Source organism: Phragmites australis, chromosome 1 (assembly GCF_958298935.1).
Source record: "Phragmites australis chromosome 1, lpPhrAust1.1, whole genome shotgun sequence".
NCBI classification, from domain to species: domain Eukaryota; kingdom Viridiplantae; phylum Streptophyta; class Magnoliopsida; order Poales; family Poaceae; genus Phragmites; species Phragmites australis.
The window spans coordinates 53,847,341-53,870,805 of record NC_084921.1 but is presented as its reverse complement, the minus strand read 5'-3'; the positions used below and the strand labels follow the sequence as shown (position 1 = coordinate 53,870,805).

The window sequence follows — 23,465 nt, the reverse complement described above, 5'->3', positions numbered from 1 at the left end:
CCAAGGGGCGCTCAAACCTCAAAGTCCTCCTCATTTGCTTGCGTCACGCTTGGCTTCTCGTAGATACATGCTTACGTCCCACCCTTCTCTTATTTTTGTTTCGGCTAGGTGTGTATGGAACCATGACCAAAATCGAGGTACCATTTCGGGGATAAGGAATATCACTGGAAATATCAATTTCTAATTTCCTACGGCCCTATTGTTCCCATGGAGACAACAACCTATAATTAGCTTTTTGAGGAATTTTCAAATGAACAATTTCAACAAAATCTTTCAATTTCTTATTTTACTATATTCAACTTTATGTATTTCTCTATCCGTAGAGTACATTGAATGGCATAGGAGTTAGGAAAAAAAAATCTTGTGTTCAAATTAATTCCCTACTATCTTTATATTTTCCTGATTTATTAAAAAATGCTTCGAGGTATTTGTCCCGCTAGAGAAACTAACAAGTATGTGCTTTCCCACAAAGAAAAAGCAACGTATATATAATAAGATAGGGGAGGTGGTTCAATTCTATTAATTCTTATTGGGGTTATGTGTGTGTTATATCAGTGCATACATATTGAGATATATGATCAAATGACAGGAATACCCTCAACAACCCCATGTATCAACAACACCACCAACCCACTTCTCTTTTCCTTTCCACCATACCCCTTTTTTTTTATTTCCAAAGCAAATGGCGGATATCTCAATTTCAGTTGACAGCTGAACTTAAGCATTTCTCCATGCCTCTCCTATCATTGTAAAAAAGAAGTCGCCTCTAACCTGACGTTACTGTCAGCCAGGACCATAATGGTTGTGTTTATAAAACATGTCGAAGGTCAACTTTGCTTGTTATGCATGGGATGAGCCGCACTGTAGCTGAATACGGTGAATCAGGAAAGTAAGAAGTCGGCAGAGAAAAGGCATATGTATAAATGGTACCGGTTGCAATTTCATGGTTTACAAAAAAAAAATGAAAAAGAGAAGAAAAAACCAAGTACTTGATTCGTGCAACCTCATCATAGGGATGTGTTTCATCTTATTAATCCTTTTTTTCTCATGTATTCGGGTGTTGTTTTTTATTTATGATGATATATATCTTAGTTATATAGAAACCGAAGATAAACTCTTATACAGTTAAATATGTAAAACTCTATTAAAAAAAGTACTCTATCTATGAGCATGGAGGAAATACGGAAACGCGCAGGAACCAGGGGCGTAGATGTAAAAGCGGCAGACGGATACAAAGAAAATGCGTCGCTGACGAACAACACAATAGCGTCTCGTCTCAGCTCTCAAAACCTCGCGAACAACCCCCGTGAACGACCAACCCACCCATCTTCGCGCTTCGCACCAACCCCGACGGCGATGACCGGCACGGTGTCCAAGCTGGCTGCGCCCAGGCCGGCGGCAGCGGCGCTCCCGCCGGCGTCCTTCCGCCCGGCCGCCCTCGCCTTCGCCCCCTCCGCCCGCCGGGTCCGCGTCTCCCTCGCCGGCCGCGCCAGGAGCCCAATCATGTAAGTAGCGCGACCACCACCCTCCTCCTCCTCCTCCTAGGCGCCTACTCGCACGTGCCTTCTCTCGTCGGGGAAACTAGGTTGGTGGATTGGTCGAAGCAAGCATGCATCCGTGCGTGTGCTCTAGCGGCTGATTGATTTTGGCGAGGTGTGATTAGATTAATTAGAGCTGTTAATCAGATCGGCAGCAACTTCGATTGGATCGCGGGTTGTTACTCTGCCGCGTCGATGCGTAGCGTAGGGATGCAGGGATCCGCGCCGGCCAAGTTGCGGCCGTCCGATTAGGAAATGGACGGTGGGGAGCGTTGTGGCATACCAGCTTCCCGAATCGCTGCGCGGGTGCGGGATCCGTGTGGAGGTGGCCAAGCACTGCTATTTAGGTGCCGTGCCAGGAGCTCTGGTTGGGTACAGCACGGCTGCACGCCGCCGCTTCTGGCTTCTCTTGGCTCCCTGCTGCCGTCAGACCTCTTGATAGCGGCTAATCGCTGCCAAAAGTAGCAACGTTTTCTATTAGCGTCGAAGAATTCCCGTTGGCTTCAAGACGGGATATAAGGAGCGCCTTTCGGATATGTGGTAGTATGAAACTGAGAGAAGTATAGGTTCATGTCACTTGGATGCACATTTATTAATAGTGAAAACAGCTTCTCGAGTTCCCTGAATTAATCATATTGTAGTCTACTCGTCTAAAGATAGAACAATTTACCGCACATATCATCGGCATCTTTGTTTGTGATGCAACTGGCTTGTGGAATGTGGATATGACATTACTTGGTGAAATGCAATTTTCAGTGCGATGGCTTCTGCCAAGGAAGGGAACGGTGCCCCGACCAAGAGGACCACGCTTCACGATCTCTACGAGCTTCAGGGCCTGTCCCCGTGGTACGACAACCTCTGCCGTCCTGTCACCGACTTGCTGCCCCTTATCGCCAGCGGTGTTCGTGGAGTCACCAGCAACCCTACGGTACTACACCGTTGTCACCTTCTTTTTCATGCACATATTTTGGTGTTTTCTCTCTCTCTCTCTCTCTCCATTACTGAGCCCTGACGATGTCCTCGACACAATACAGATTTTCCAGAAAGCCATTTCATCGTCCAGCGCGTATGATGAGCAGTTCAAGCAGCTCATATCAGCCGGAAAGGATGCAGAGAGCGCTTACTGGGAACTCGTTATAAAGGATATCCAAGACTCGTGTAAACTTTTCGAGCCTATCTACAACGAGTCCGATGGAGCTGATGGGTATGTCTCCGTGGAGGTGTCTCCTAGGTTGGCAAATGACACTCAAGGAACTGTTGAAGCTGCAAAATGGTTACACAAAGTGGTCAACCGGCCCAATGTCTACATAAAGATCCCTGCTACTGCGGAATGTGTTCCTTCTATCCGGGAAGTCATCTCTAATGGCATAAGCGTCAATGTCACTGTATGTGCTGGGTTCTGCCTTGCCACTGTCTTTTACTTCTAGCTGATATCATCTTTGCCAAAAAAAAAAATGTTATTTGATCTCTTATGGTATTGTTGTGGTAAAACTATGTATAGTAGAACTGCTGTGATAAGCTTATTGACCACTAAGTTCATCGCTGTTGCTGCAGCTTATCTTCTCAATTACAAGATATGAGGCTGTGATTGATGCTTACCTTGATGGGCTTGAGGCTTCTGGTTTGAGTGACTTATCCCGAGTAACCAGTGTAGCATCCTTCTTTGTCAGCCGAGTCGACTCCCTTATTGACAAAATGCTCGAGAAGATTGGAGCACCTGAGGCGCTTGACCTGAGAGGAAAGGTAATGACTATTTGAATTAACTGCCTCTTATCGTTAGAACTTACTAATTCCATAAAATTCTGCAATATAACCACCCTCTATTCTGCCAGGCTGCTGTAGCACAGGCGAAACTAGCAAATCAGCTGTACCAGAAGAAATTCTCTGGCCCAAGGTGGGAGGCTTTGGCCAAGAAAGGTGCCAAGAAGCAGAGGTTGTTGTGGGCATCAACCGGTGTCAAGAATCCTGCTTATCCCGACACCCTTTATGTGGACAGTCTCATTGGACCTGACACGGTGTGTTTGCACAATGAGTTTCTTGCATCAAATTTACTTGAATCGTAGACATTCACTCTTTTTATCGTCACAAAAAAGGCTACAACTTTGGAGCGATGCTTAACACCAGTTATTCCATGCAATTTCAGGTCAACACGATGCCCGACCAAGCTTTGCAGGCATTCATAGACCATGGCACTGTTTCAAGGACAGTCGATGCAAATGTGTCTGAGGCGGAAGGTGTATACAGCGCCCTGGAGAAGCTGGGTATCGATTGGGTTGAGGTCGGGAAGCAGCTTGAGCAGGAAGGTGTGGACTCCTTCAAGAAGAGCTTTGACAGCCTGCTTGCGAGTCTGCAGGAGAAGGGTAACACCCTCAAGACGACAAATGTGTAGGCGCACAAATAAATTGAAATGGTTTGGTACCCGGCAGGTGAACGATTACTAAATAAATGCTAGCTTGCGGGCTCTCCTCTTAGTTTTGTGATGTACGGTTGTTCTCAATTTTCTTGATCAGCTTTGTATTCTAGGCTTGCCTCGTCATTGTGTAACCAAGGTTCATGGCTTGTAACTGCTATGCGCTATCCGATAAATATTTTTGAGCAAGTTATTTGAGTCTGGATATACCATGTTTGTTTTTAAGGCATTTTTACCGGGATGGTAATTTGTTTACCGACAATATTGTGAAACTCTGATGAGGCCTGATATACGTGACTCGACTAGAACAGGCAAATGCCTGTCCGCTATGGCGCGGTTCATAAATTGCAACTGTATGCGCTATCCGATAAATTGTTTTGGGCAGGCAGGGATGCAAGTTCAATTTCTAGAGTTGGCTCAAAACTCACTCCACTCAACTGAAATGCATTTTCACCTAATTGCTAGTTCATATAGTGGGTATCCATGGACAAGTGAGTTTTAGACCGCCTTTAGGCGAAGTTTCTTTTTGAAAAAAAGCAAGTAAGGTAGACGGCTTGCAACTGGATGAGCTTGGCTACAGCACTTGGTTTTAGACCGCTTTTTTAGACAGTTTAGATTCAACATGAGATTGGCTACAGCAACCACCAGGCAATCACTATTAAATCGAGTGAATACAACCAGAGATTGGGCAAGCAAATTCTAGAACAAAGTAAGATAGATCATAATTTCAGTACATGCAAGAAACTGATCTCGCGGAAGAGATATATTTGGACAGCGCAGAACTATTATATACAGATTCTCCAGCATCCCATATTCCCATACTGTAGAATGTAGACCATTTCCCTCGCCCTGATGTGAGAAGTGTGAAAATGAAAAACTCTCAAGGGCTCTCGCAAAACTCCATTTCCTGCAGTGTCATCAGATTAAAGGAGAAAATGTCAGTCCACAAAGAAAATAACAACTTAGGAACCTCACGATAGGTGACAATGGATAAATATGCAGTATCGAATTAGCCATTATGATCTCCAATTGAAAACTGCCATTATGATCTCTGTTTAAAATGTGAAAACTAAAAGTGTAAAGGTATCGGCATCATACCTTCCCACAAATTGGACAACTGTCACTTCTCTCCATCCATTCATAAATACAGCCAAGATGAAAATGATGACAGCATTTAGTAATGATTTTCGGATTGTCCTCAGTGTATTCTGCACAGTGAGTTTAATGTAATCGATCGGTGAGAAAGTGTTCAAACACCAAGATGAACTGTGTATTTAGACAAAGCTATACGACTACAAACCTTCTAGGCAAGTAGGGCAGACGTCCTCATCTTCCGAAGTCACAACTGCATAACTGCTGCTATATGCTTTTGCAGATAAACTCTTGGTTGATTCAGAACGATGGACTTTATATTCAGCCTCAGTTTCAGTGCTGCTCCGCTTCTTCTGAGAAGCTAAATGCTCAATAGCAGAGCTGCTACCATTTCGTCTGAGAGCTAGTGACTCTTCTTGTGTGAGATTTATAGACTTCTCACGCCTTGATACCAATCCCTCTCTTTGAACACGGGCATATCTAGGATCAGCGTCATATGGGGGTGGCCTAGAAACAAGGTGATAAGTTTCAGCCAGGGAATTGTCGGTTATACTGGCGCTTGGATTAGTGGATCCCAACGGAGCAACCCCTTGTGCTGGGTTGCTTGGCCTAGACTCGAGCCTTTGGAATGTTGCAGTATACTACATAGAACAAGGAAATGAAAATGTTACAGTAAAAAAGAAAACCTTATATATCGAAACGAACATACCAAATCCTGATAATTCACTGACAAAAATGTAATAAGATGCACACGTCTCATTATGAGTACACGAATTCTCTATCCAACAAAGCTGATAAAAGAATGTCCTTAGGTCTATCTAGCCATGTTAATGTGTCCCTTCCCCTCACTCGTCCATGTTTTTCCTTTTGTCAGAAAGTTTTGGTCTGCAGAAGACTATTGAATGCTCACTATGACTTTGTTTCCTTTATCCAATAGCTATCACTTATCAGTGGTGCCATCTAATACCCCACGAAAAGGAATATAGGTTAGCATCGTACTACTCTGTATGCAACATCATGCAATCAATAAGGCCAATGAATCTAGGTCAGCATACAGGATCTCTTGACATAAACGAGAAAAGCGTGCGCAACTGTTGAACAATTACAGGTCAATATCTAAATCTTCACCAGCATAGTCAGAATTGGATCAGATCAAAATGCTATTGTAAGCAGTTGTATGGACGTCAGAAGTAACAAAATCTATATGCAAATGAAAGTGGTGACATTTTGGATCAGTTGGCTACAGCCTAGAAGATACTGAAATATGGTTTGAAAAAAGTTCATATTACCCCGCCAAAAATGTTGTGGACAAAATGCCTCAAGGATATGCACTGCCTATAGATAGGGTTGCTTGGATGGACATATTCCTCAAAATCTTCGGTACAGAGGCTGCAGCAGAATCCACCCATGATTTGCTGGAGATAGCATAGATTAGAAGTATCAGAATCTGAGTAAACAATCATAAATAGGACTCGTTCTGAAGCTTCCACATCTACGATGTTATCATATGCAGACGGAATAAATGGAACTATGGTCTTATAAACAAACCTTTGACCAGTTGTCCCTCGGTAGAACAAATTGTCAGCCACTGAACTAAGGAGCTGAAACAAAATTACCAGGCAGTTGTGCAAAACTCTGGCTTAACCATTAACGGTACCAGTAAGACATTCTATAAGCTGCATTAAACAAAATAAAAGGGGTGATGTAATACCAATAATATACTGCGTTGAGTAAAGGCCTAATGTGCGTAACCAAGCAGGAGAACAAAATTCCAAAAGGCGTTTAAGTTTAGCCCCAAGGTTTACTGTTACGGCTTATTTTTCTTATCCCCTTTCCTGGCTGCAAGAATGATGTTTTGGCTGTTTAGGTTACAGATATGCATAATTTCATTATAGTTTTCCGGTGCCCAAGTTCTGACTATTCCATGGTCTCATGGGCACACTATACAAACACATTGGCGGTTTGATGCACGAAAAAAAGACTGAAGGGTAGGAACGACAACCGCAACCCACAAAGCTATGTCTGAGTGTGCGCAAATGTACATTTTTTTATGGAATCCAGAGCACGAAGCCATTGTCCCGCAGAGATAAATGCTGTGCCCGTGCACCACTAGGCCGGGTAAAAGTATCCTGGATTAGGCCGCTAGATCATACGGAGTAATAGTTATCGAAGGAACCAACTAGGAGTAGGGGCAAGTGCGTCCTCGGAGCATTGTCACCTCGCAACCTACAACTCTACGACGAGCCGATCCACATTTTATATTGGCGGCCAGAGAAGTCCCGCCCCCACCTGATCGCGCCGGCACCCGCCGCCTCGAATCGCATTCGCAGAGGGCAACACGGAAGAGAGGGCAAGGGAATACGAACCGCGCCGACAGACTGGTGGTTGGAGAAGCGGGCGACGGACAGCGACAAAAGGAAGGGGGAAGGGGCGCGTGGAGCTCACCTCGGCAACCCGCCGCCTACGATGCCGTCGACGGACCGAATTGGGAGGGGTAGAGGCCCGGGCCGGCCCGCGGCGGCCGAAAGGAGGGGAAAGCGGCGAGACGGAGAGAGGAGCGGAGGAGACTGGGCTGCAGAGGAGCGGAGCGGAGCGGAGGGGAGGGGAGCGGTTGGTGCGCGTGTGGACTTGAGGTGCGGTGGGGCGTCGCTGTAAGGTCACGCCAGGTAATTCCACCAACGCAATACTGCTGCCACTGCAACTGTTTGGCAGTAGTATATTAATAAGAACGAGTAGCCGATGGATAAAAAAACTCATTACAACTCGTAACGTACTACGCACTCGTACCACCATACTTATATGTATTGTTATCATTTCTGGTGATATTCTCTTTTTAATTTAATTTAAATTTAAACATATATGTATAGATTCATCCAAATGTTGTACAATAGAAGGGTAAGTTCACTAAAATTATCATAAAAAATTTAGGTAGGTAGTGAGATTAATTTGCACAATAGCAAGAAAGTTTACCTATAATTATATTTGCAGCTTATCATTTGCTATACATCTGTCTCGGTGGTTTTAATCCAACTATAAGTTAGACATTAAATACAAATACTTTTAGTTGTTTTATTGTGATTTTGTTTAGCTTTATCATTTCAGTTATTTATGTAAATTGTACGTATAAGTTAACCCTATCCTACATTACAAACTTTTGAATTATGAAACCATATCAGTTCTCTTTTATAATTATACTTTCTAAATATATGTATATTAGATATATATATCTCAACTATCTATCAGTTTATACCACATTGCACCGATAATCTTTTAATAAACTTACCTTAGGTTATTTGATGCAATTTTTTAGTTAGGGTTTAGAGTTTAAGGTGTGATAATCTTTTAGTAAACTTATCCTTTATAGTATTTGGATGAATTTAAATTTAAATTGAATTAAAAAGATAATATCATATGAAATGACAAAAAATGCATATAAACGGAGCATTACAAAGGAACTAACTTTTTTTTCCAAATAACCTAGGGTTAGAAATATTTTTATAAATTATTAAATCACATGAGAAGAATATTAGTGATTTTTTTCTAATTTTTGGGAATCTATTTGAGGCATTAAAATTGCTAGAAGTTATAAAAGTAGGTTTTTTAGATAATTTTAATTAAATATTGGCTTAGGTTTTTTAATCAAACCAATTAAAATAGGTTGCTAGTGAGCTCTAATTTACTCATAAAAACGTTTAGAATTTTTGAACCGCTCGTATACTCTCAGATAAAATCCCGAGTTAAATGAAAAAAGAAACAAATACATGTCAACACAACACGAGAGGATTTGGTACCGAAATGCCTTCCCCTGTTCAGTGGGCGAAAGCAAGACCTCGCTCGTTGAACGGGAGATGTGATCTAATCATATTTTTTTTGTAATTTTTAATCTTCTGATCGGTAGGGCCCATAAGTTCCCACTCGTTCATTAGGTGAGACATTTATTTCACCCGTTAAATAGGAGATAGTAGCATATTCTTACAATTTGTTGAAATAGTCGTGTAATTTTGCAAATACTGAAAAATAAAATATATATAAAATAAAATTTCGTCCGACAGCAACTGAAACGGGCTACTGAGGGACCGATTGGTACTAACATTTCAAGGCCCATTAGGCTTTTGTGCTATCAGTCAGGAAACCCAGCCAACCATATCTCCTTCGTGACCTCTAAAAAAACTCATTCGTGAACTAAGGCTGCGAATGAAAAGTCAACAAATAGCACAAAGTTCACAGTTCATAAATATGATGGAAAAACTAACTTCAAGCACAAAGCCTATTAATAGATATCCGCATATATTTAATAAAAATCTCTATGATGTGACAAAGCTATGTTATTTGTACCTTTGCATCATCCTTTTGTAGCAAGGATCAAAAGTAAATTCGATATATTCCTAGTTAGCCAAATAACCTAACATAATACACTCGTCCCAACCAAAATTTAGGGGATATCATTATTGGGTCAATATTGCGCAATCTTTCACCAAACAAATATGCTACACTCCTTGGGGGTACAATACTAAAAGAGATCTTTAACAAATCTACAAAAGAACTTAGCAAACTAACAGTCAAAAATAAATGTTAAATAGTCTTATTGTTATTAAAAAAAACAACATTGTGCATCACTTGCCATCTTCATTTGGCTAAGTTATCCTTTGCTTAAATAACTCATTTCTTTACTTAAAGGGGGAGCTTAAATTTCTATAAGAAACAGTTTGTTTGGATGATGTCATGATTCACTAGCGCTTTGTACATAGATTGAACTGTAAATAATCCGGTCTTATGTAGGGTCCATTTGAAAAGTTATGTTGGTCATTAGGTTGCACAAATACCACTTTAGCAACTAATTCATCCTAAATATCTAACTTCTTCGCTGTCAGTGACCTACCAAAGGATACATTTAAAGGATCATAGTTGAGAACATCCGCTACTGTTGGTTTTTTTTTTTTTTGCACTATGTAATAAAAAGACAGGTATTTTTCATGTAAGGTGGAAGTATCGAGCCATTAATCTTTCCAAAATCTAATTTGAGTGTCATTATTCAAATAAAATGTTCTCAATCTTAAGAATTGATCTTTGACTTTCATAAGGCTTGACTAAAAGTGTGAATCTTCGATTTCCACATTACCTCACTTATCGTTTTGTTTCTTAAATTTCTGAGTAATTGTGCCACACCACATCTTCATTTATAAGCTTAAAGAGCAATTTGCTAAGAAAATATTTATTTTAGACATCAGAATCCTAAATAACTAGTTTGTCTTGGTCTTTGGGTTTACATAAGATTCCGCATTCAACAAGTCAATGTTTTCTCTTATGCTCATCACTTTGCCAAAAGAATATGGACATTAATCCAACTTTTTGAGGAACCCACGAGGAAGCTCAAAAAAGGAAAACATGTACATTGCTAGGGTACTTAACACTGAATTAATTAGCACTAATCGACCTCCAACGGTCAGAGGTTTTTCATTTCATCTACTCAATTTCATTTGGAAGTGTTCCTCAATTATTTTTTATCCTTATTGTTTATCTTCTTATAATGCATAAAAATACCGAGATATTTAAATGGGTAAGACCTCGTCTCACAGCCAAATATTTGTAAGTATTATTCCTCAAATTCCTTGGCCTTCCCATAGCAAAATAATGCATTCTTATGAAAATTCATCTTCAAGCTAGAAAGTTGCTAGAATGCATATATATAGCAAAGAGTTTTATATATTTTTTGGCTTAGCATTCACATATTGCAAGATGGAGAGCCCATCATCTATCAAATGAGGTACAACACCCTGTATTTGATCGAACTCTTTGGCTCTAGCAATAAAGATGGCTGATGTATCCATGATAGTATTAAAAAGAATACATGATAATAGATTGACTTTAACCCCTAGGCTCCCCTCATTTATAAACTGTTCAATCCATGAACATCATACAAGAGAAAACTCTTTCGTACTCAAAGTTTGTTGTAGAAATAGTCGTTTAACTTTATCATATGCTTTCTCAAAATTAAGTTTGATAATAATTCCTTTAAACATTTTCCTACGTAACTTATGAATCATTTCATGTAATATATATGATTACTCCTTCCATAAAATACCTGCCCGGCATAAAAGTTTGTCTGTGTGAGTCTAATTGTTTTCTATATATGCTACTCCAAACATTCTATTAAAATGCTCTGAAAGTCCTCTCAACACCACAACAGAAAAACAAAACATCTAAGAAACATATCAGACTGAAAATGTACTCCTAAAGCAAAGCTTACAGGTGAAGTCCATAGGATTAACTAGTTGTTGACCTGCGGTTGCATAATATACATTTTAACATGTACGAGGTCAAGAGCAATACTGCATAACTGAAGTATTTATTACACTAAGCCCTGGATCGTCTTCACAGATTCCGATCATGAGGGCTATACCGCGCCATCAATCCGTCTCCTGCAGATCAGGCCCTGTACAACCTGCACATGAAAGAGACGCGCGTAAACGAATTTCACTTCAGCGTATTTCTTCACTTTTCCCATCGATCTGGGTCAGGCCTCTCAGTTTCTGGATATGATGCTTGTTGAATTACCGAAAGTAACAATTTCTACCATGTTGAATTCGTCGTTAGGGAATAGCTGCGCTCAGGTCATAACAGAAAATTAGACCATAAGTATACCAATCCTTTCGTTAGAAAATGTCCCTTCTTGCATGATTAATATATGTTCTGTAGAATCAATTGGTGTTTTCTGTTTTCTTCTTAAAAAGATTCCATATTTCAGGTTCACGCATGCCAACTCCATTCTCTACGGAGGAGCCATGTCGTAGTTGGATTTTGATAAACGTATTTCTTTTGACTCGGTCTTCGAAGTTGAATTTTGATTAAGTTTTTTATAAAATATATTATTTATAGTTATAAAACATATATAGTATGAAATTATTTTAAATTATAAATCTAGTTGTATAATTTATTTACACTAGGCATTCAAATAATTTGATTAAATGTTAATTAAAATACATATAATTTAATTTTTTAGATATGTCTACTATTACTAAAAGAAGGAAGTATTAAAATATATTTATAAAATTTAATAAAATTATGAGATCATGAAAATATTCTTCAAGCCAAATCTATACACATGGTTTTCGTTTTCATATATATTTACAAACTAAATACTTTAATTATTGATGATCAAAATTTTAAAATTTTATCCGAATCTAGTCCAAAACGTCTTGGGACTGAACGAGATCAATCAAGTTCTCGTGAATACGTGGAGTATAACAGGTTCATTGAATAGAAACCCGCAAAACAGACAAAAAAGTTCACTTGTATGATCTAGCTAGCTCATAGGAAGTGCGCGAGAGAGAGAGAGAGATCGAGCTACGTGCGTCGTACCTCTCCTTGCGCTTCTGGAAGAATCGCTGCAAAGATCTCTTGCTTGCAATGGGCATCTCTGCATGCGCAACATGAAGAAAGACAATTATTCCCTTGCCTTTTTCAAGGCATGCACTGGGTCAGGGATTTTCTATCGCTTAACAAATAGTAACAATTAGTTGCAAAATAAGAGAAATTTAATCCCGGCCGGGTAGACTAAAAAATTCCACTGCCTAGCAGACGCAATCGCCAATGGTTAAGGACGACGTCCTACCTTCCCTCATCTTGGCCAGGAGCTCGTCGCCCTGGCCCTGCCTTCGCTCGTCGTCGACGCCCTCCTTACCCGCCGCCATCTTCATGAGATCCTCCGCCTGCCATGGTTTCATATGCACGCTTGATTGATTATCACGCGAAGAAATAAGAAACGAAGCGATCGATGGACCTTATCCTGGGGGAGATGGAATACGGCGACGCCGCCGTTGTAGAACATGGTCAGGGGCTTCGTCGTCGTCGTGGCGCCGCCGCTGCAGCGCCGCCAAAAAAAAACCGAAGAAGCTAGATTGTCAACGATAAAATAGATCGATGTCGCATCTATTTCGCATCTACTCCACATAAGCAGTCGCATGCACACACATGATCGGTCGGGTTTAGTTCTACCTGATCTCGTCGCTGGAGCTAGCCATCGTCTGTAGTGGCGGCGACGATCCTATTCGACGACCAGCCCGGCAGGTCAAGCAGTTGAGGTAGGGATCGAAACAATTCTCACCTTGAGGTGATGAGGAGGAGTTGGGGCTTTTCAGCCCCGAGAAATAGAGCGTGTCTGCTCCTTGAAGAGCAGGCAGGAAGGCAGCAGGCTCAGCACAAGAGGAGACAGAAAGAGATGCTCGCTTGCTTGCGACTTTGAGATCCAGAGGCCGGATTGTGAATAAAGAAACAAACAAATATTTGTGTTTTGGGATAATTTGTTTAAGTAATCCCACTTGTGCATTACGAAAGAATTACTAGTATAAATGCGCACGTGGAAAATATGGTATTCTAGCGACTAGCGCATCGCATGCATCATCGGTGGCGACAGGAGTAGATACAAGTTGCGTGATTGCGTCGATATCTGTTCTGGCACGGATAACAAGAGAAACAGGCAAGCAGAGCAGCTCCAGTTGAATTCTTGAGGGTGTCAGGAGGAGCGAGGGAAAACAGTGCTTCACACTAGAATATATATATATATATTATATATACACACACATGCTAGTATGTAATATCTTAGAAGAGTTGTTTGTTTAGACACCGGGGGTTAGTGTTAAATAAATAATTGAGAGAAGAGGGCGGAGAGAGATGAGAGTTGTTAGAAAAAAGTTATAGTATATTGCGAGACTCACCACAGAAAAGATATGATACATTGAATAGACAAATAAAATTTAGCATTTTGTGAGATGACAGACTCTTCTAACACGTCTCTGGATGAATTATATAGCCTGGAGCGCTCGCGACAAAAGCAACGCTCGCTTCCTTTCCCCAGTCCTCTGCCGGATAAGTTTAAAGATGCCCGGCCGGCATATTTTACTCTAAGGTGATAGATTAAGCCCAACAGTTGGTCAGTGACAGCACAGCCCAGAGCACCATGAACCAATGAGCCCACAGCAACCTCACGGGCCTACTTTTCGTTCGGCTCTGTGAAAATTGCGGCCCAGACAAACTCCAATGAGCCCGTCTACCCGCACCACAGGGGCAAGCAACCAAAACCCAAGAGTCTCCTCCACAGAACGAACAAAATTAATAGCCAAGTGTTGTTTAGGGTTCATGTGATGGAACCGGTCTAGACTAGACACGGTTGATTGGATTTTCTTAGTATTAAATTTAGAAGTAATATATGCACATGTGAATATATTTAGTGGTTAAAATATACGTTCGTGCTATGTAAAATTATATCTCTAATTTTGTTTAGACCATGTGGATGTGTGTGTGATTTAGTGTGGTGCACGTATGTGTGTACGTCCAAATTGTATAAAAAACATATTTAATAGTGATACTAATACAAATTAGAATAGATTAGATATCAGAAAATGATTATTATCTATATACTATATAAAACACGAGTTAGTCCTCGTATCACCTATTCTCATACTCTACTCTCATCTAAAAAATATTTAAATTCGAATAATTTATTCACTTTTACTACTCACACTTGTCATTCATCATCCCTGCTTTGTTATCGGCTACGGATATAGGAACTATTTTACTAATAAAAATAAATGAATTAATTAAAATGGGGAATTAACGGATAATCTACTCCTCTTTTTTCGAATCCTATCTAAAATTAAACTATAGCAACGCTACTTTTTCATTTGGTAGCGCTCCTATGGCTCATTCACACCTCAATATTTTAAGTTTATGCTTAATGTTATCACGTCTAATATTTGTGTTTTTGTTGTACCGCATATACACTTAGTTATTAGAGCAATCAAGTATCAGTGATCTAACGTATTAGGGTCTGTTTGTTTCAGCTGTGGATTCTGAAAATCAGCTTTCAGATTTTGGATTGTGGAAAGTTGAAAGTTTAAAAGCTGAGGGTTGTTTGGTAACTTGGATTCTGGTGGGTTGGATTGCTATTTTTTATGTTAAAAGTCTGAAATATCCTCATCTGTCTTGGGTGCCCTGTTTACCATTTTGTGACACGTTTATTATTCGATCGAACTTGTAGCTTATTTGTAAAATACAAAAATACATAATTAAATTGCAAAAGATATATCATTTATATAAACTTTAATTTTTTTCATACCAATATCCTCTCATATATAATCTACTCTCTCACATTGGAGGATAAAAATCTCTTTGCATACAAAATATATAGATGCAGTGCTTCGTGAAGTTCTATACTGTACGATCAATTATTTGCTTCGCATGTGCAACAAATTTGTACCAAATTGCCTACCCATACAATAATTTGTTCATCCAAACATTTGCAAAACAAAAATACAATGTCACAACAAAAATACAACGTCAGAGATACACACAGGACTTGGCGCGCACATGCGGCAGTAGAGGCACACACGGCTAGAGGCAAATACAAGCTCGACGCTGACGTGACTAGAAGCCACGCACCCACAGTGGAGGCACCACAAACTCAACATTGACACGGCTAGAAGCTATACACCCACAACACGAACACAACACATCCACGACACACACTGGTGAGCATGGGCTCCAGCCTCTCCATGGATGGCGGTAGCACCTCGAGACAGGGCGTAGGAGCATTTCATCGAACAACACTAAGTAGCAACGCGAGCTCCATCACAACCCAAGGTCTAGAGTTGTCCACTGAGTTGCTTCCTCGTCTATTCTCCGGTCGAGTACATCGGTTTCCGGTCAGACTTCGCTCGTGCCGTGTTCTTCTCCAAAATCGGTAGCCACTCTGTCGAGTCCTCGCTGCTCCATCCTTTCTCTAACCAGGCCAGACCTCCAGCGAGCACATCCTCGCGTTCTCAACTGCTGGCACGATCCTACTACTCCAGATCTCAGCGCGTAAGTCCTCCACAATGTGGAGCTCCGAGAGAGAGGGGATCCGACTACCTGGATCCAAACCGAAGAGGGGCGGTGCGCTGCTCAGCTTGGGAGCAGCACGCTAATAGAGAGAGGAGCGAGACCAATGGGAGAGAGAGGAATGTGGCAGCGTCGGGGGTGTCACGGAGGAGGAGGGAGGGGGTGACGCGGAGGAATGACGGGGAGGAGGAGGAGTAGAGGATGGTGAGGGTGGAGGAGGACGGAAGTGTAGTGGTGGGTGAATTTAACACAACTGTAAAGGGTAGATATGTTTTTTTCAAATTAAAAAGCTGGTAAAAGTTAATAAAAGGTGAATTGTTGGATTGTTAAAAGTTAAAGGTTAGATTGTTAAAAGCTGTTATCAAAAGATATTTGTTTGTTTGTATTTTAGTTTATAAATGTTACGTTCCCTTTATAATATGGAGTGGAAACAAATATGTCCTAGTACTAGCGCGGCGGCATCTCCTTCCATCCCCTTCCCATTGCGCTGGCCACAAGGAGCAGAGACGAGACGACAAGAGGTGACGGCGCTGCAGCAGGAGGAGCGGAAGGAGGAAGCAAGCGAGGATGGTGGACGTGTTGCGGGTGCAGAAGGAGCTGACGGAGTGCAACCGCGATAGGGAGGTCTCCGGCGTCTCCATCGCGCTGCACGACGGCGCCAACATCTCCCACCTCACCGGCACCATCGCCGGGCCCAGGGACACGCCGTACGAGGGCGGCACCTTCCTCATCGACATCCGACTCCCTGGTAATGAGGCACCAGCGATCTCTCCCTCCCTGCGACTTCCATTCCTCGGATCCCTCCTCCCTCTTCTCCCTCTCCCCCGCGCTTGTGCGATTTCCCCTGCGATTCATGGGTGCAGTGGATGGGCTGCTGCGATGCGCGATTGCTTCGTTTGTCAAAGGGGTTTAGGGTGGATTAGGGTTTCGTGTGAATTGCCTGCCCGCTTTGGTTAGTTCCGGTTCAGATCACGATTTGCGTGGCCATCGTCGGTGGGCGCAGCGACTACTGCGGATTACACCTTTGCTTTGCGGTGCGAGAAGCGCCGCATTTCAATACGCAGATTTGTTCACCATGTCCATGTCCCAACTCCAGAAATGTTAATATGCACTAAATCAAGTGCATTTCACTTCTGCCTTACTTATGCTGATGTAAATAATCTGAGATGTAGAACACTATTGCCCAAGCCCTTGCCGGAGGCCACGAATTGCTTGCTAAACAGTATAAGCACCCTACCCTTGGGATACGATGAAATTCCTTTGGAATTTAGTAGTTTCTCATCTCCCATAGTTGGATTGGATGTCTCGTGTACTGTCATATGCTAATAACTGGAAGCCAAAAGTAAGTGCGTACGCTGTGGCAAATGTTATTGCCTAATTTCTTTTGTCTTTGGTTGCAGGTGGCTATCCCTTTGAACCTCCGAAGATGCAGTTCATCACCAAAGTATGGTATGCAAGCTTACTCCCTGTTGTTTTGTATTGGGGATTTTCCATCCAGATGCATATATGTGTTGCTACAATTGCTCTGGTTGCAAGTACTAGCAACTGACATATAATTTATATTCATTCCTCAGCTTTTTGATTGGGTGATCCTTGTCATCCCATTTTGTTACCTGTGTTCCCTCGGATTTCTAAATTGTGCTGCCCTCTCTTAGCTTGTTTTGGTACAGTTCTGATTTCTCGTCCAATCTATCTTGAAGGCACCCTAACATCAGCAGCCAAAATGGAGCAATTTGCTTGGACATACTGAAAGATCAGTGGAGCCCAGCCCTTACCTTGAAGACGGCGCTGCTTTCCCTTCAAGCTCTGCTATCTTCTCCTGCACCTGATGATCCTCAAGATGCTGTCGTTGCGCAACAGGTTTGAACTCGGCCTTTCCTATTGGATTCAATGTTTTAGTGCACTACTTAGTTTCGTCGGAGGAGCTACAGTGGGTTGGGACTTGGGAGCTAAATTGATATTGCCTGCCCTTGGTGGATTCCCATGAACAATGAGTCAGAATGACCTTTTTTTCCAAAAACTTTGTTTGTGTACTTATGCTTAACTGCCTCATCATTCCCCTGGTAGAATAGCAGCATAGAGTTTTGCAGCAAAGTAAATATGACTATTCAAAGTGAGGTTGTAGCATCGGCCACTTGCTAACGAATATGCCTTGTTTGGCACAGCTTGTGCTTCTGTATGATCTACTTCCTGAAGAATCCTGTGAAAAGTAGATTATGCTTCTCCGGATTGTGCAGTTAATTCTCAGAATCCGCTTACTGATAATCTGCTGTAGAATCCTGCTATTTGGCATAGCTTCTGCATAATCCTCCAGAATCCCACAAGCAGAAGCTGTGCCAAACAAGGCCTATGTTTGTGGTTATGACAACTGATAACTGTTTTCTCCATTATAGGGTTTTTTTATTTGTTCCGTGCAATTAGTACTGTATATGCTATGTGTAGTGTTGATGCAGATGCTAGATGACAAGATAGGGTGTAAGGTAGTTCTTTTCAGTTTTGCAGGTTTTTATGCATTTAGTATGCTCCACACGGATTGATAATGCTGTATGGAAAGCTGGGTATAAGATGTTTCTGATCAGCTAAATGCTTTACTTGTAAAGTGCACTACCGTACCAGATTGTTTACTAGTCAGCCTGTCCTGAACCGAACTGAAGGATAGCTAATTCCAAGGAAAGAATTACATCTTTGACATATTTGTAGTGAATAAATGCTGGCAATTGTCCAGCGACACAGCTAGATGCTTTCTATTGGAGTTTACCAGATTACCAGTGATATTTTGATGGTAACTTCCTTAGTCAGACTAGGCCACTAGCCAGTCCCAGACCAGGCATTATGTAGGCTACATGATGGGCCTTAGTAACTCCCTGCTAGAGTTTTGTACTGCAAGTCCAGTAATGCAGAGTGTAAGCATAAAACCTGAAATTTCACTGCAATAATGAATGGAACAGCCCCACAAAGCTATGTATTTCAGGACATGCACCACTTAAGTGGCATTAACATAATCACTATTGCAGACCGTTCTCCGTTCATTTCTTTGTGCTGATCTGTTTCCGCAGTACTTGCGTGACTATTCGACATTCGTTGCTACGGCTTGCTACTGGACCGAGGCCTTTGCAAAGAGTGCCTCCACTGGCATGGAAGAAAAGGTACTGTCAACACTGTATCATTCCATTGAGTATAGAAAACATGTGCATGTTGATGGACTGTTAGCCATCCTTCGTTTGTGCAAGTACAGGTCCAGAAGCTGGTTGAGATGGGCTTCCCTGAGGATTTGGTGAGAAGTACCCTGAAGAATGTCGATGGCGACGAGAACATGGCTCTCGAAAAACTTTGCTCTGGCTGAACCCTTATGGCCGACCTGAACTGTAAATCGCATCCCCGTTCATTATATAAGAAAAAAACAATGCCTGCTAATGCTCCTTTATGCCACTTCAGTGTGGCTTTTAAGACAATATATATATATATATGGGATTGGACCATGGGACTCTAGTGAACGCCACCTATCATAACTTGACAGAGTTCGTTCCTTTTCCTTTCTTCACTCAAATTTCGCTTTCATGTGTCCTCTAACCTGAATTATCAATGCTGTGGTGGGTTTGGCCCGTGGAATCCTGGTTCTACCTGATGCAAGGCATCAGTTTTACGTAAACCCAGGCGATCTGAATTTGATGGGTCATATCGTATTTGATCCTCGTCTACCCACTTGATCGTTTTGCGTCTGAATGGGATGGATCGTGTCTGCTACTATTAGCCTGGTCATTTTGTGTCTGAAATGCTTATGTTTACGGTGATTTTGCTTGATCAGTCGGTCGTGCTGCTTTATTTGCCGGGATCCATGCTGTACGCCGTTACTTTACTTAAGCAGCTGCACAAGTGGAGATGAAAATTTAAAAGGAGATTGCAACGTTGTGATGAATGCTTACTGCTGTTCCACGCAGGAAATGGCTGGCATTCGTTTAAACCTGATTCTTCTGAAAGAAAGGCATGAGCTCAAGATGAAGACATGGCGTTGTCACCCTTTGCTTTTCTTCCCTGATTGGGCCAAAGCTAACTAGGATTACATGACAGTGATTGAGGCATCATTAGGCACCTGTTTTGGTTGTTTGCAATCACGGGTGACATCTTAAACCTCATGGTTAACTCTCCCTTTTGCCTCAGAGAACTTGACTGCTCGAGAGACGGAAGAGCAGGTGGTTCGGTTTTTCTTTTTCCTTTCAAACTGACGCCTCTGAACTGCGAAGTTTATTCTCTAAAGCGATGGCATGTCAGCTCTGATTACTGAACAGACATGTTCGCACCACGTAGCACTAGAAACAAAAGCTGATTCGTCGTCTCGTTTCCTTTCCTCCTTGGTCAGTCAAACACGTTGAAACAAACCTCCGAAGATTGATCAAGTCAAAGAGGCCCAACTCGCATACAAGACCGGCAGCCACACACAGGTGAGAAAAGAAGAAGAAAATTAACCTAGCTATCACAGTTAGAAAAGAAGAAGAAAAGAGAAGTGAAACAGAGTCTTGGCGGCCATGGTTTCACACACAGACACAAAACATAAATAAAAAATAACAAATCTCAAGGTTTCACAACCATGATTTGACACGAAAACCTCAAGCTTATCTCCTGGTGGAGTGGCAATTAGATGCAATCAGAAACGTGGTTAAAAAGTAGTTGAAAATGGCCATGCACTAACGCTTGTGCTTTCATATCTCCCCACCGAGCGTACGTACGCGTAAGTGCAGATACACAACATCGCACACGTCCTCATCACCCATTGAAGACCGCTTGCTTGACCCCAAAAGCAATAAGGCTATGTTCAACGGTTTCCTTTCGAGGACGATATTCTCATCATAAAGGGATTTTTATTTCCTTCAGCGCTTCAACGGTTTCTCTTCACAGTTCTCTCCACGATAGGATTCTCAAGGTCATTCATTTCAGGATGGGATTCTCTCTCTTTTCCTTTCCCGATTCCACTCGAAGGGAAGCTGTTGAAGATGAGAGAAAATAAAAAGAATAGGAACGAGTAAGAGAATCAGGAAGGGAACGGAATGAAGGGAATATGGTTGAAGATGGTCTAAGAAACAAACAAATGAATCTATAGTCCATTTGCAGCTTTTACCTCCAGTCTTGAGAGAATTGACATGAATCCTGACATCGATGACATATATCGACCGGATCGAAAGTTCTTTTTTTTAAATGAGTTAGCTACATTAGCCTAAAGATATTTTTTTTACCGTATTCATCTAGTAAACTATGTAAGTAGAAGATCATAGATTATTAACACTTGACGTGTAGTGTAGTGGAAGAAGAGTTGAAGTAGACCGATTCAACGTCTTACCGTCAAACTCTTTGAGCAACTTCTCGATAAGATTCGCGATTAGCCCCATGCAGGTGGTCACGCTTCTCGACCATCTCCGAGCATGTGATTATGCGTTTCAAGCAGTTCCTCTAGCAGGTCTGTCACGTCCTCGACCACGACCAATTCCTCGACTGGTTCCTCGAGCAGGCCTGTCGTGTCCTCGACCAACTACTCGACTAGTTCCTCAAGCAGGTACGTTGATCAGCCGAGTAGGTCTTCGACCAGCCGAACAGAAGTATCATAATCTTCATGCCGAGAAGATCAGCGTCGTAATAGCAGCAACGCCTCTACGATAGGTGGAATCGTCGAACGCTGGTGTGCTAGCACTGCACACGCGATTAGGGTTTTGGAAGATCGTGTAGAGGGTTGCTGATAGGGTTTCGGAGTGGCTCTCCTATACACGCCCCACCCCACGCCTCTCATTATATAGAGCTCGCTAATGAGCTTCCACGTTGAAAGTCCTTTATGACTCCAATACATCATGGATCATAATCCAATCAAACTCATATACGAATTCAATTTGTATGTTTTGTTCCAATCCATTAAGTGTGTAACTCATTAGGTTCATGTACAAACGGTTATGACTCGGAAACTCTTTTCAAACAAAAGTCAATAGCGGTTCCTAGCAGGATATGTTGACTTCTGAGTATATACAAAGATATACACCGATCCATTCGTCTCATAATATTAGTCAAGCTCAAGGCGAGATACGTGTCATCCTTTTGATAGCTCGATCATTCACTCGATCAAGTAGTGGATTCATCATGATTAACTCTTTAATTATATTGGCATGACCATACATTTTCTCAATCCAACTATCTCAAGGGGCACAGAGATATCTCTCCTGTTATCAAAGATGGGCAAATTACATCTTGATCGCACACACCCCACAACATGTTTCATGATAAACTTGAAAACTACGTTTCTGACTACCCAGTTACGAAATAGCGTTTGACAGCCTCAAAGTATATCACTACATATTCTGAGAATCAATAACACTCTCAGGTTTAAGGATCCTACAGCTACACCATCTGAGATAACAATTGATGGCACATCATAAATAACAATCCAACTAGTATCTCAAATTGGGTCTATCTAACATCATGTTCTATAACATGAATTTTCATATTATTGATTTGGTATCTACCAAAAATTAACTTTATAACTACCCAGTTACGAAATAGCGTTTGACAGTCTCAAAGTATGTCACTAGATATTCTGAAAATCAATAATGATCTTAAATTTAATGATCATGCAGGTACACCATTTCAGATAATAATTGATGACAAATCATAAATAACAATTCCAGCAGTATCTCAAGATGGGTCTATCTAACATCATGTTCTCTAACATGAATATTCATATTATTGACCTAGTATATCTATATCTATGGTCCTTAAACGTGATCGTCAATCAATACATATATTAGTCTTATAAATCATCACAATGATACGTGATCAGATATCAATTTAAAATAGTATCATGATACAAACCAAAAGTTTCATGAACAAGTTACATACTTACTAATCAATGTAAATAATAGTTATTCTGAAAATAACATATTATTCAGAAGTACATAAATATAGATATATGATATAATTATTTCTATGATTGTTTCTAGACCTATCACATTCAGTTTCATCAACCAGGGGTTGGTGTCTTGGTGAGACATTGGGTCTTGGCAGGAAGGTAGCAATGCAGCCGGTTGCAAGGTGGTTAAGCCAGACAGATTCCTCAGTAAAAGCTCCACACCTAAGTTTTCGGGAGTAGTTGGCCTCTTCTGTTTCTTTTTACTTTTGTTGAAGGATAAAAAAGTCTCACGTTTCGAGTTTATGCGAATTAGCTAGCTAGGCATGTAGATGTTAGCATGCTTTTGTGTTACGTGATTCACATGCACGGCTAGTTGAAACTCCCAAATAAACAGTTGCTCTATACACGGAAGGAAGGGTTGGTGCCGTCCCTTTGACTGCTGCTATCACCGTTCTCTTTCGGGCCTTTCTCCAACCAACAAACACCATACATGCCGCAATTAAATCCGTAAACCTGCTCTACTTAATTAGGGGTGTTTTCAGATGCCGATTTTTCTTTCATTTTTCAGACAAAGATTAACTTACGGTCGTCTTTAAACTCACGTCGGCCACGCTCTCTCACATCCGTCCTCCTCATACCGTCTTCAATGATAGCCTCATCGTCGGAT

The 23,465-nt window shown here is 41.5% G+C and overlaps 4 protein-coding genes across 4 annotated transcripts; 2 read left to right on the top strand and 2 right to left on the bottom strand.

Moving 5' to 3' along the window:
- Nucleotides 1-1,248: 1,248 nt before the first annotated feature.
- On the top strand, nt 1,249-4,173 carry LOC133927786 (uncharacterized). The gene is made up of 6 exons (XM_062374180.1): nt 1,249-1,505; nt 2,295-2,466; nt 2,573-2,923; nt 3,093-3,281; nt 3,371-3,553; nt 3,682-4,173. Exons 1-6 carry the CDS (start codon nt 1,357-1,359, stop codon nt 3,925-3,927), a joined length of 1,290 nt encoding a protein of 429 aa, XP_062230164.1. The 5' UTR covers nt 1,249-1,356; the 3' UTR covers nt 3,928-4,173.
- Nucleotides 4,174-4,576: 403 nt separating this feature from the next.
- Nucleotides 4,577-6,455, bottom strand: LOC133927796 (E3 ubiquitin-protein ligase At3g02290-like). Its single transcript, XM_062374189.1, has 4 exons — nt 6,330-6,455; nt 5,249-5,681; nt 5,047-5,156; nt 4,577-4,855 (listed from the first exon to the last, which is right to left on the bottom strand). Exons 1-4 carry the CDS (start codon nt 6,447-6,449, stop codon nt 4,829-4,831), a joined length of 690 nt encoding a protein of 229 aa, XP_062230173.1. The 5' UTR covers nt 6,450-6,455; the 3' UTR covers nt 4,577-4,828.
- A 4,786-nt stretch (nt 6,456-11,241) lies between these two features.
- LOC133890943 (protein TIFY 11b-like) lies at nt 11,242-13,266 on the bottom strand. Its single transcript, XM_062331598.1, has 5 exons — nt 13,036-13,266; nt 12,821-12,902; nt 12,653-12,749; nt 12,400-12,457; nt 11,242-11,482 (listed from the first exon to the last, which is right to left on the bottom strand). The coding sequence occupies exons 1-5, from the start codon at nt 13,059-13,061 to the stop codon at nt 11,467-11,469; spliced, it is 279 nt and encodes a 92-aa protein (XP_062187582.1). The 5' UTR covers nt 13,062-13,266; the 3' UTR covers nt 11,242-11,466.
- A 3,085-nt stretch (nt 13,267-16,351) lies between these two features.
- On the top strand, nt 16,352-19,394 carry LOC133927777 (ubiquitin-conjugating enzyme E2 27-like). Its single transcript, XM_062374173.1, has 5 exons — nt 16,352-16,663; nt 17,316-17,364; nt 17,616-17,775; nt 18,972-19,061; nt 19,151-19,394. The coding sequence occupies exons 1-5, from the start codon at nt 16,483-16,485 to the stop codon at nt 19,256-19,258; spliced, it is 588 nt and encodes a 195-aa protein (XP_062230157.1). The 5' UTR covers nt 16,352-16,482; the 3' UTR covers nt 19,259-19,394.
- The last annotated feature ends 4,071 nt before the right edge of the window (nt 19,395-23,465 follow it).

Bases quoted from the DNA above. Each gene is read 5' to 3' on its own strand.
- LOC133927786 (XM_062374180.1), top strand. From the start codon at position 1,357: ATGACCGGCACGGTGTCCAAGCTGGCTGCGCCCAGGCCGGCGGCAGCG. The intron at 2,467-2,572 runs GTACTACACCGT...GACACAATACAG, and splicing joins GAGTCACCAGCAACCCTACG to ATTTTCCAGAAAGCCATTTC. The intron at 2,924-3,092 runs GTATGTGCTGGG...CTGTTGCTGCAG, and splicing joins GCATAAGCGTCAATGTCACT to CTTATCTTCTCAATTACAAG.
- LOC133927796 (XM_062374189.1), bottom strand. From the start codon at position 6,449: ATGGGTGGATTCTGCTGCAGCCTCTGTACCGAAGATTTTGAGGAATAT. The intron at 5,682-6,329 runs GTAATATGAACT...TGTTCTATGTAG, and splicing joins TCCACAACATTTTTGGCGGG to TATACTGCAACATTCCAAAG. The intron at 4,856-5,046 runs GTATGATGCCGA...ATGACACTGCAG, and splicing joins GTTGTCCAATTTGTGGGAAG to GAAATGGAGTTTTGCGAGAG.
- LOC133890943 (XM_062331598.1), bottom strand. From the start codon at position 13,061: ATGGCTAGCTCCAGCGACGAGATCAG. The intron at 12,750-12,820 runs GTCCATCGATCG...AAACCATGGCAG, and splicing joins TCCATCTCCCCCAGGATAAG to GCGGAGGATCTCATGAAGAT. The intron at 12,458-12,652 runs GTAGGACGTCGT...TTGCGCATGCAG, and splicing joins CCTGGCCAAGATGAGGGAAG to AGATGCCCATTGCAAGCAAG.
- LOC133927777 (XM_062374173.1), top strand. From the start codon at position 16,483: ATGGTGGACGTGTTGCGGGTGCAGAAGGAGCTGACGGAGTGCAACCGC. The intron at 16,664-17,315 runs GTAATGAGGCAC...CTTTGGTTGCAG, and splicing joins CATCGACATCCGACTCCCTG to GTGGCTATCCCTTTGAACCT. The intron at 19,062-19,150 runs GTACTGTCAACA...GTGCAAGTACAG, and splicing joins CCACTGGCATGGAAGAAAAG to GTCCAGAAGCTGGTTGAGAT.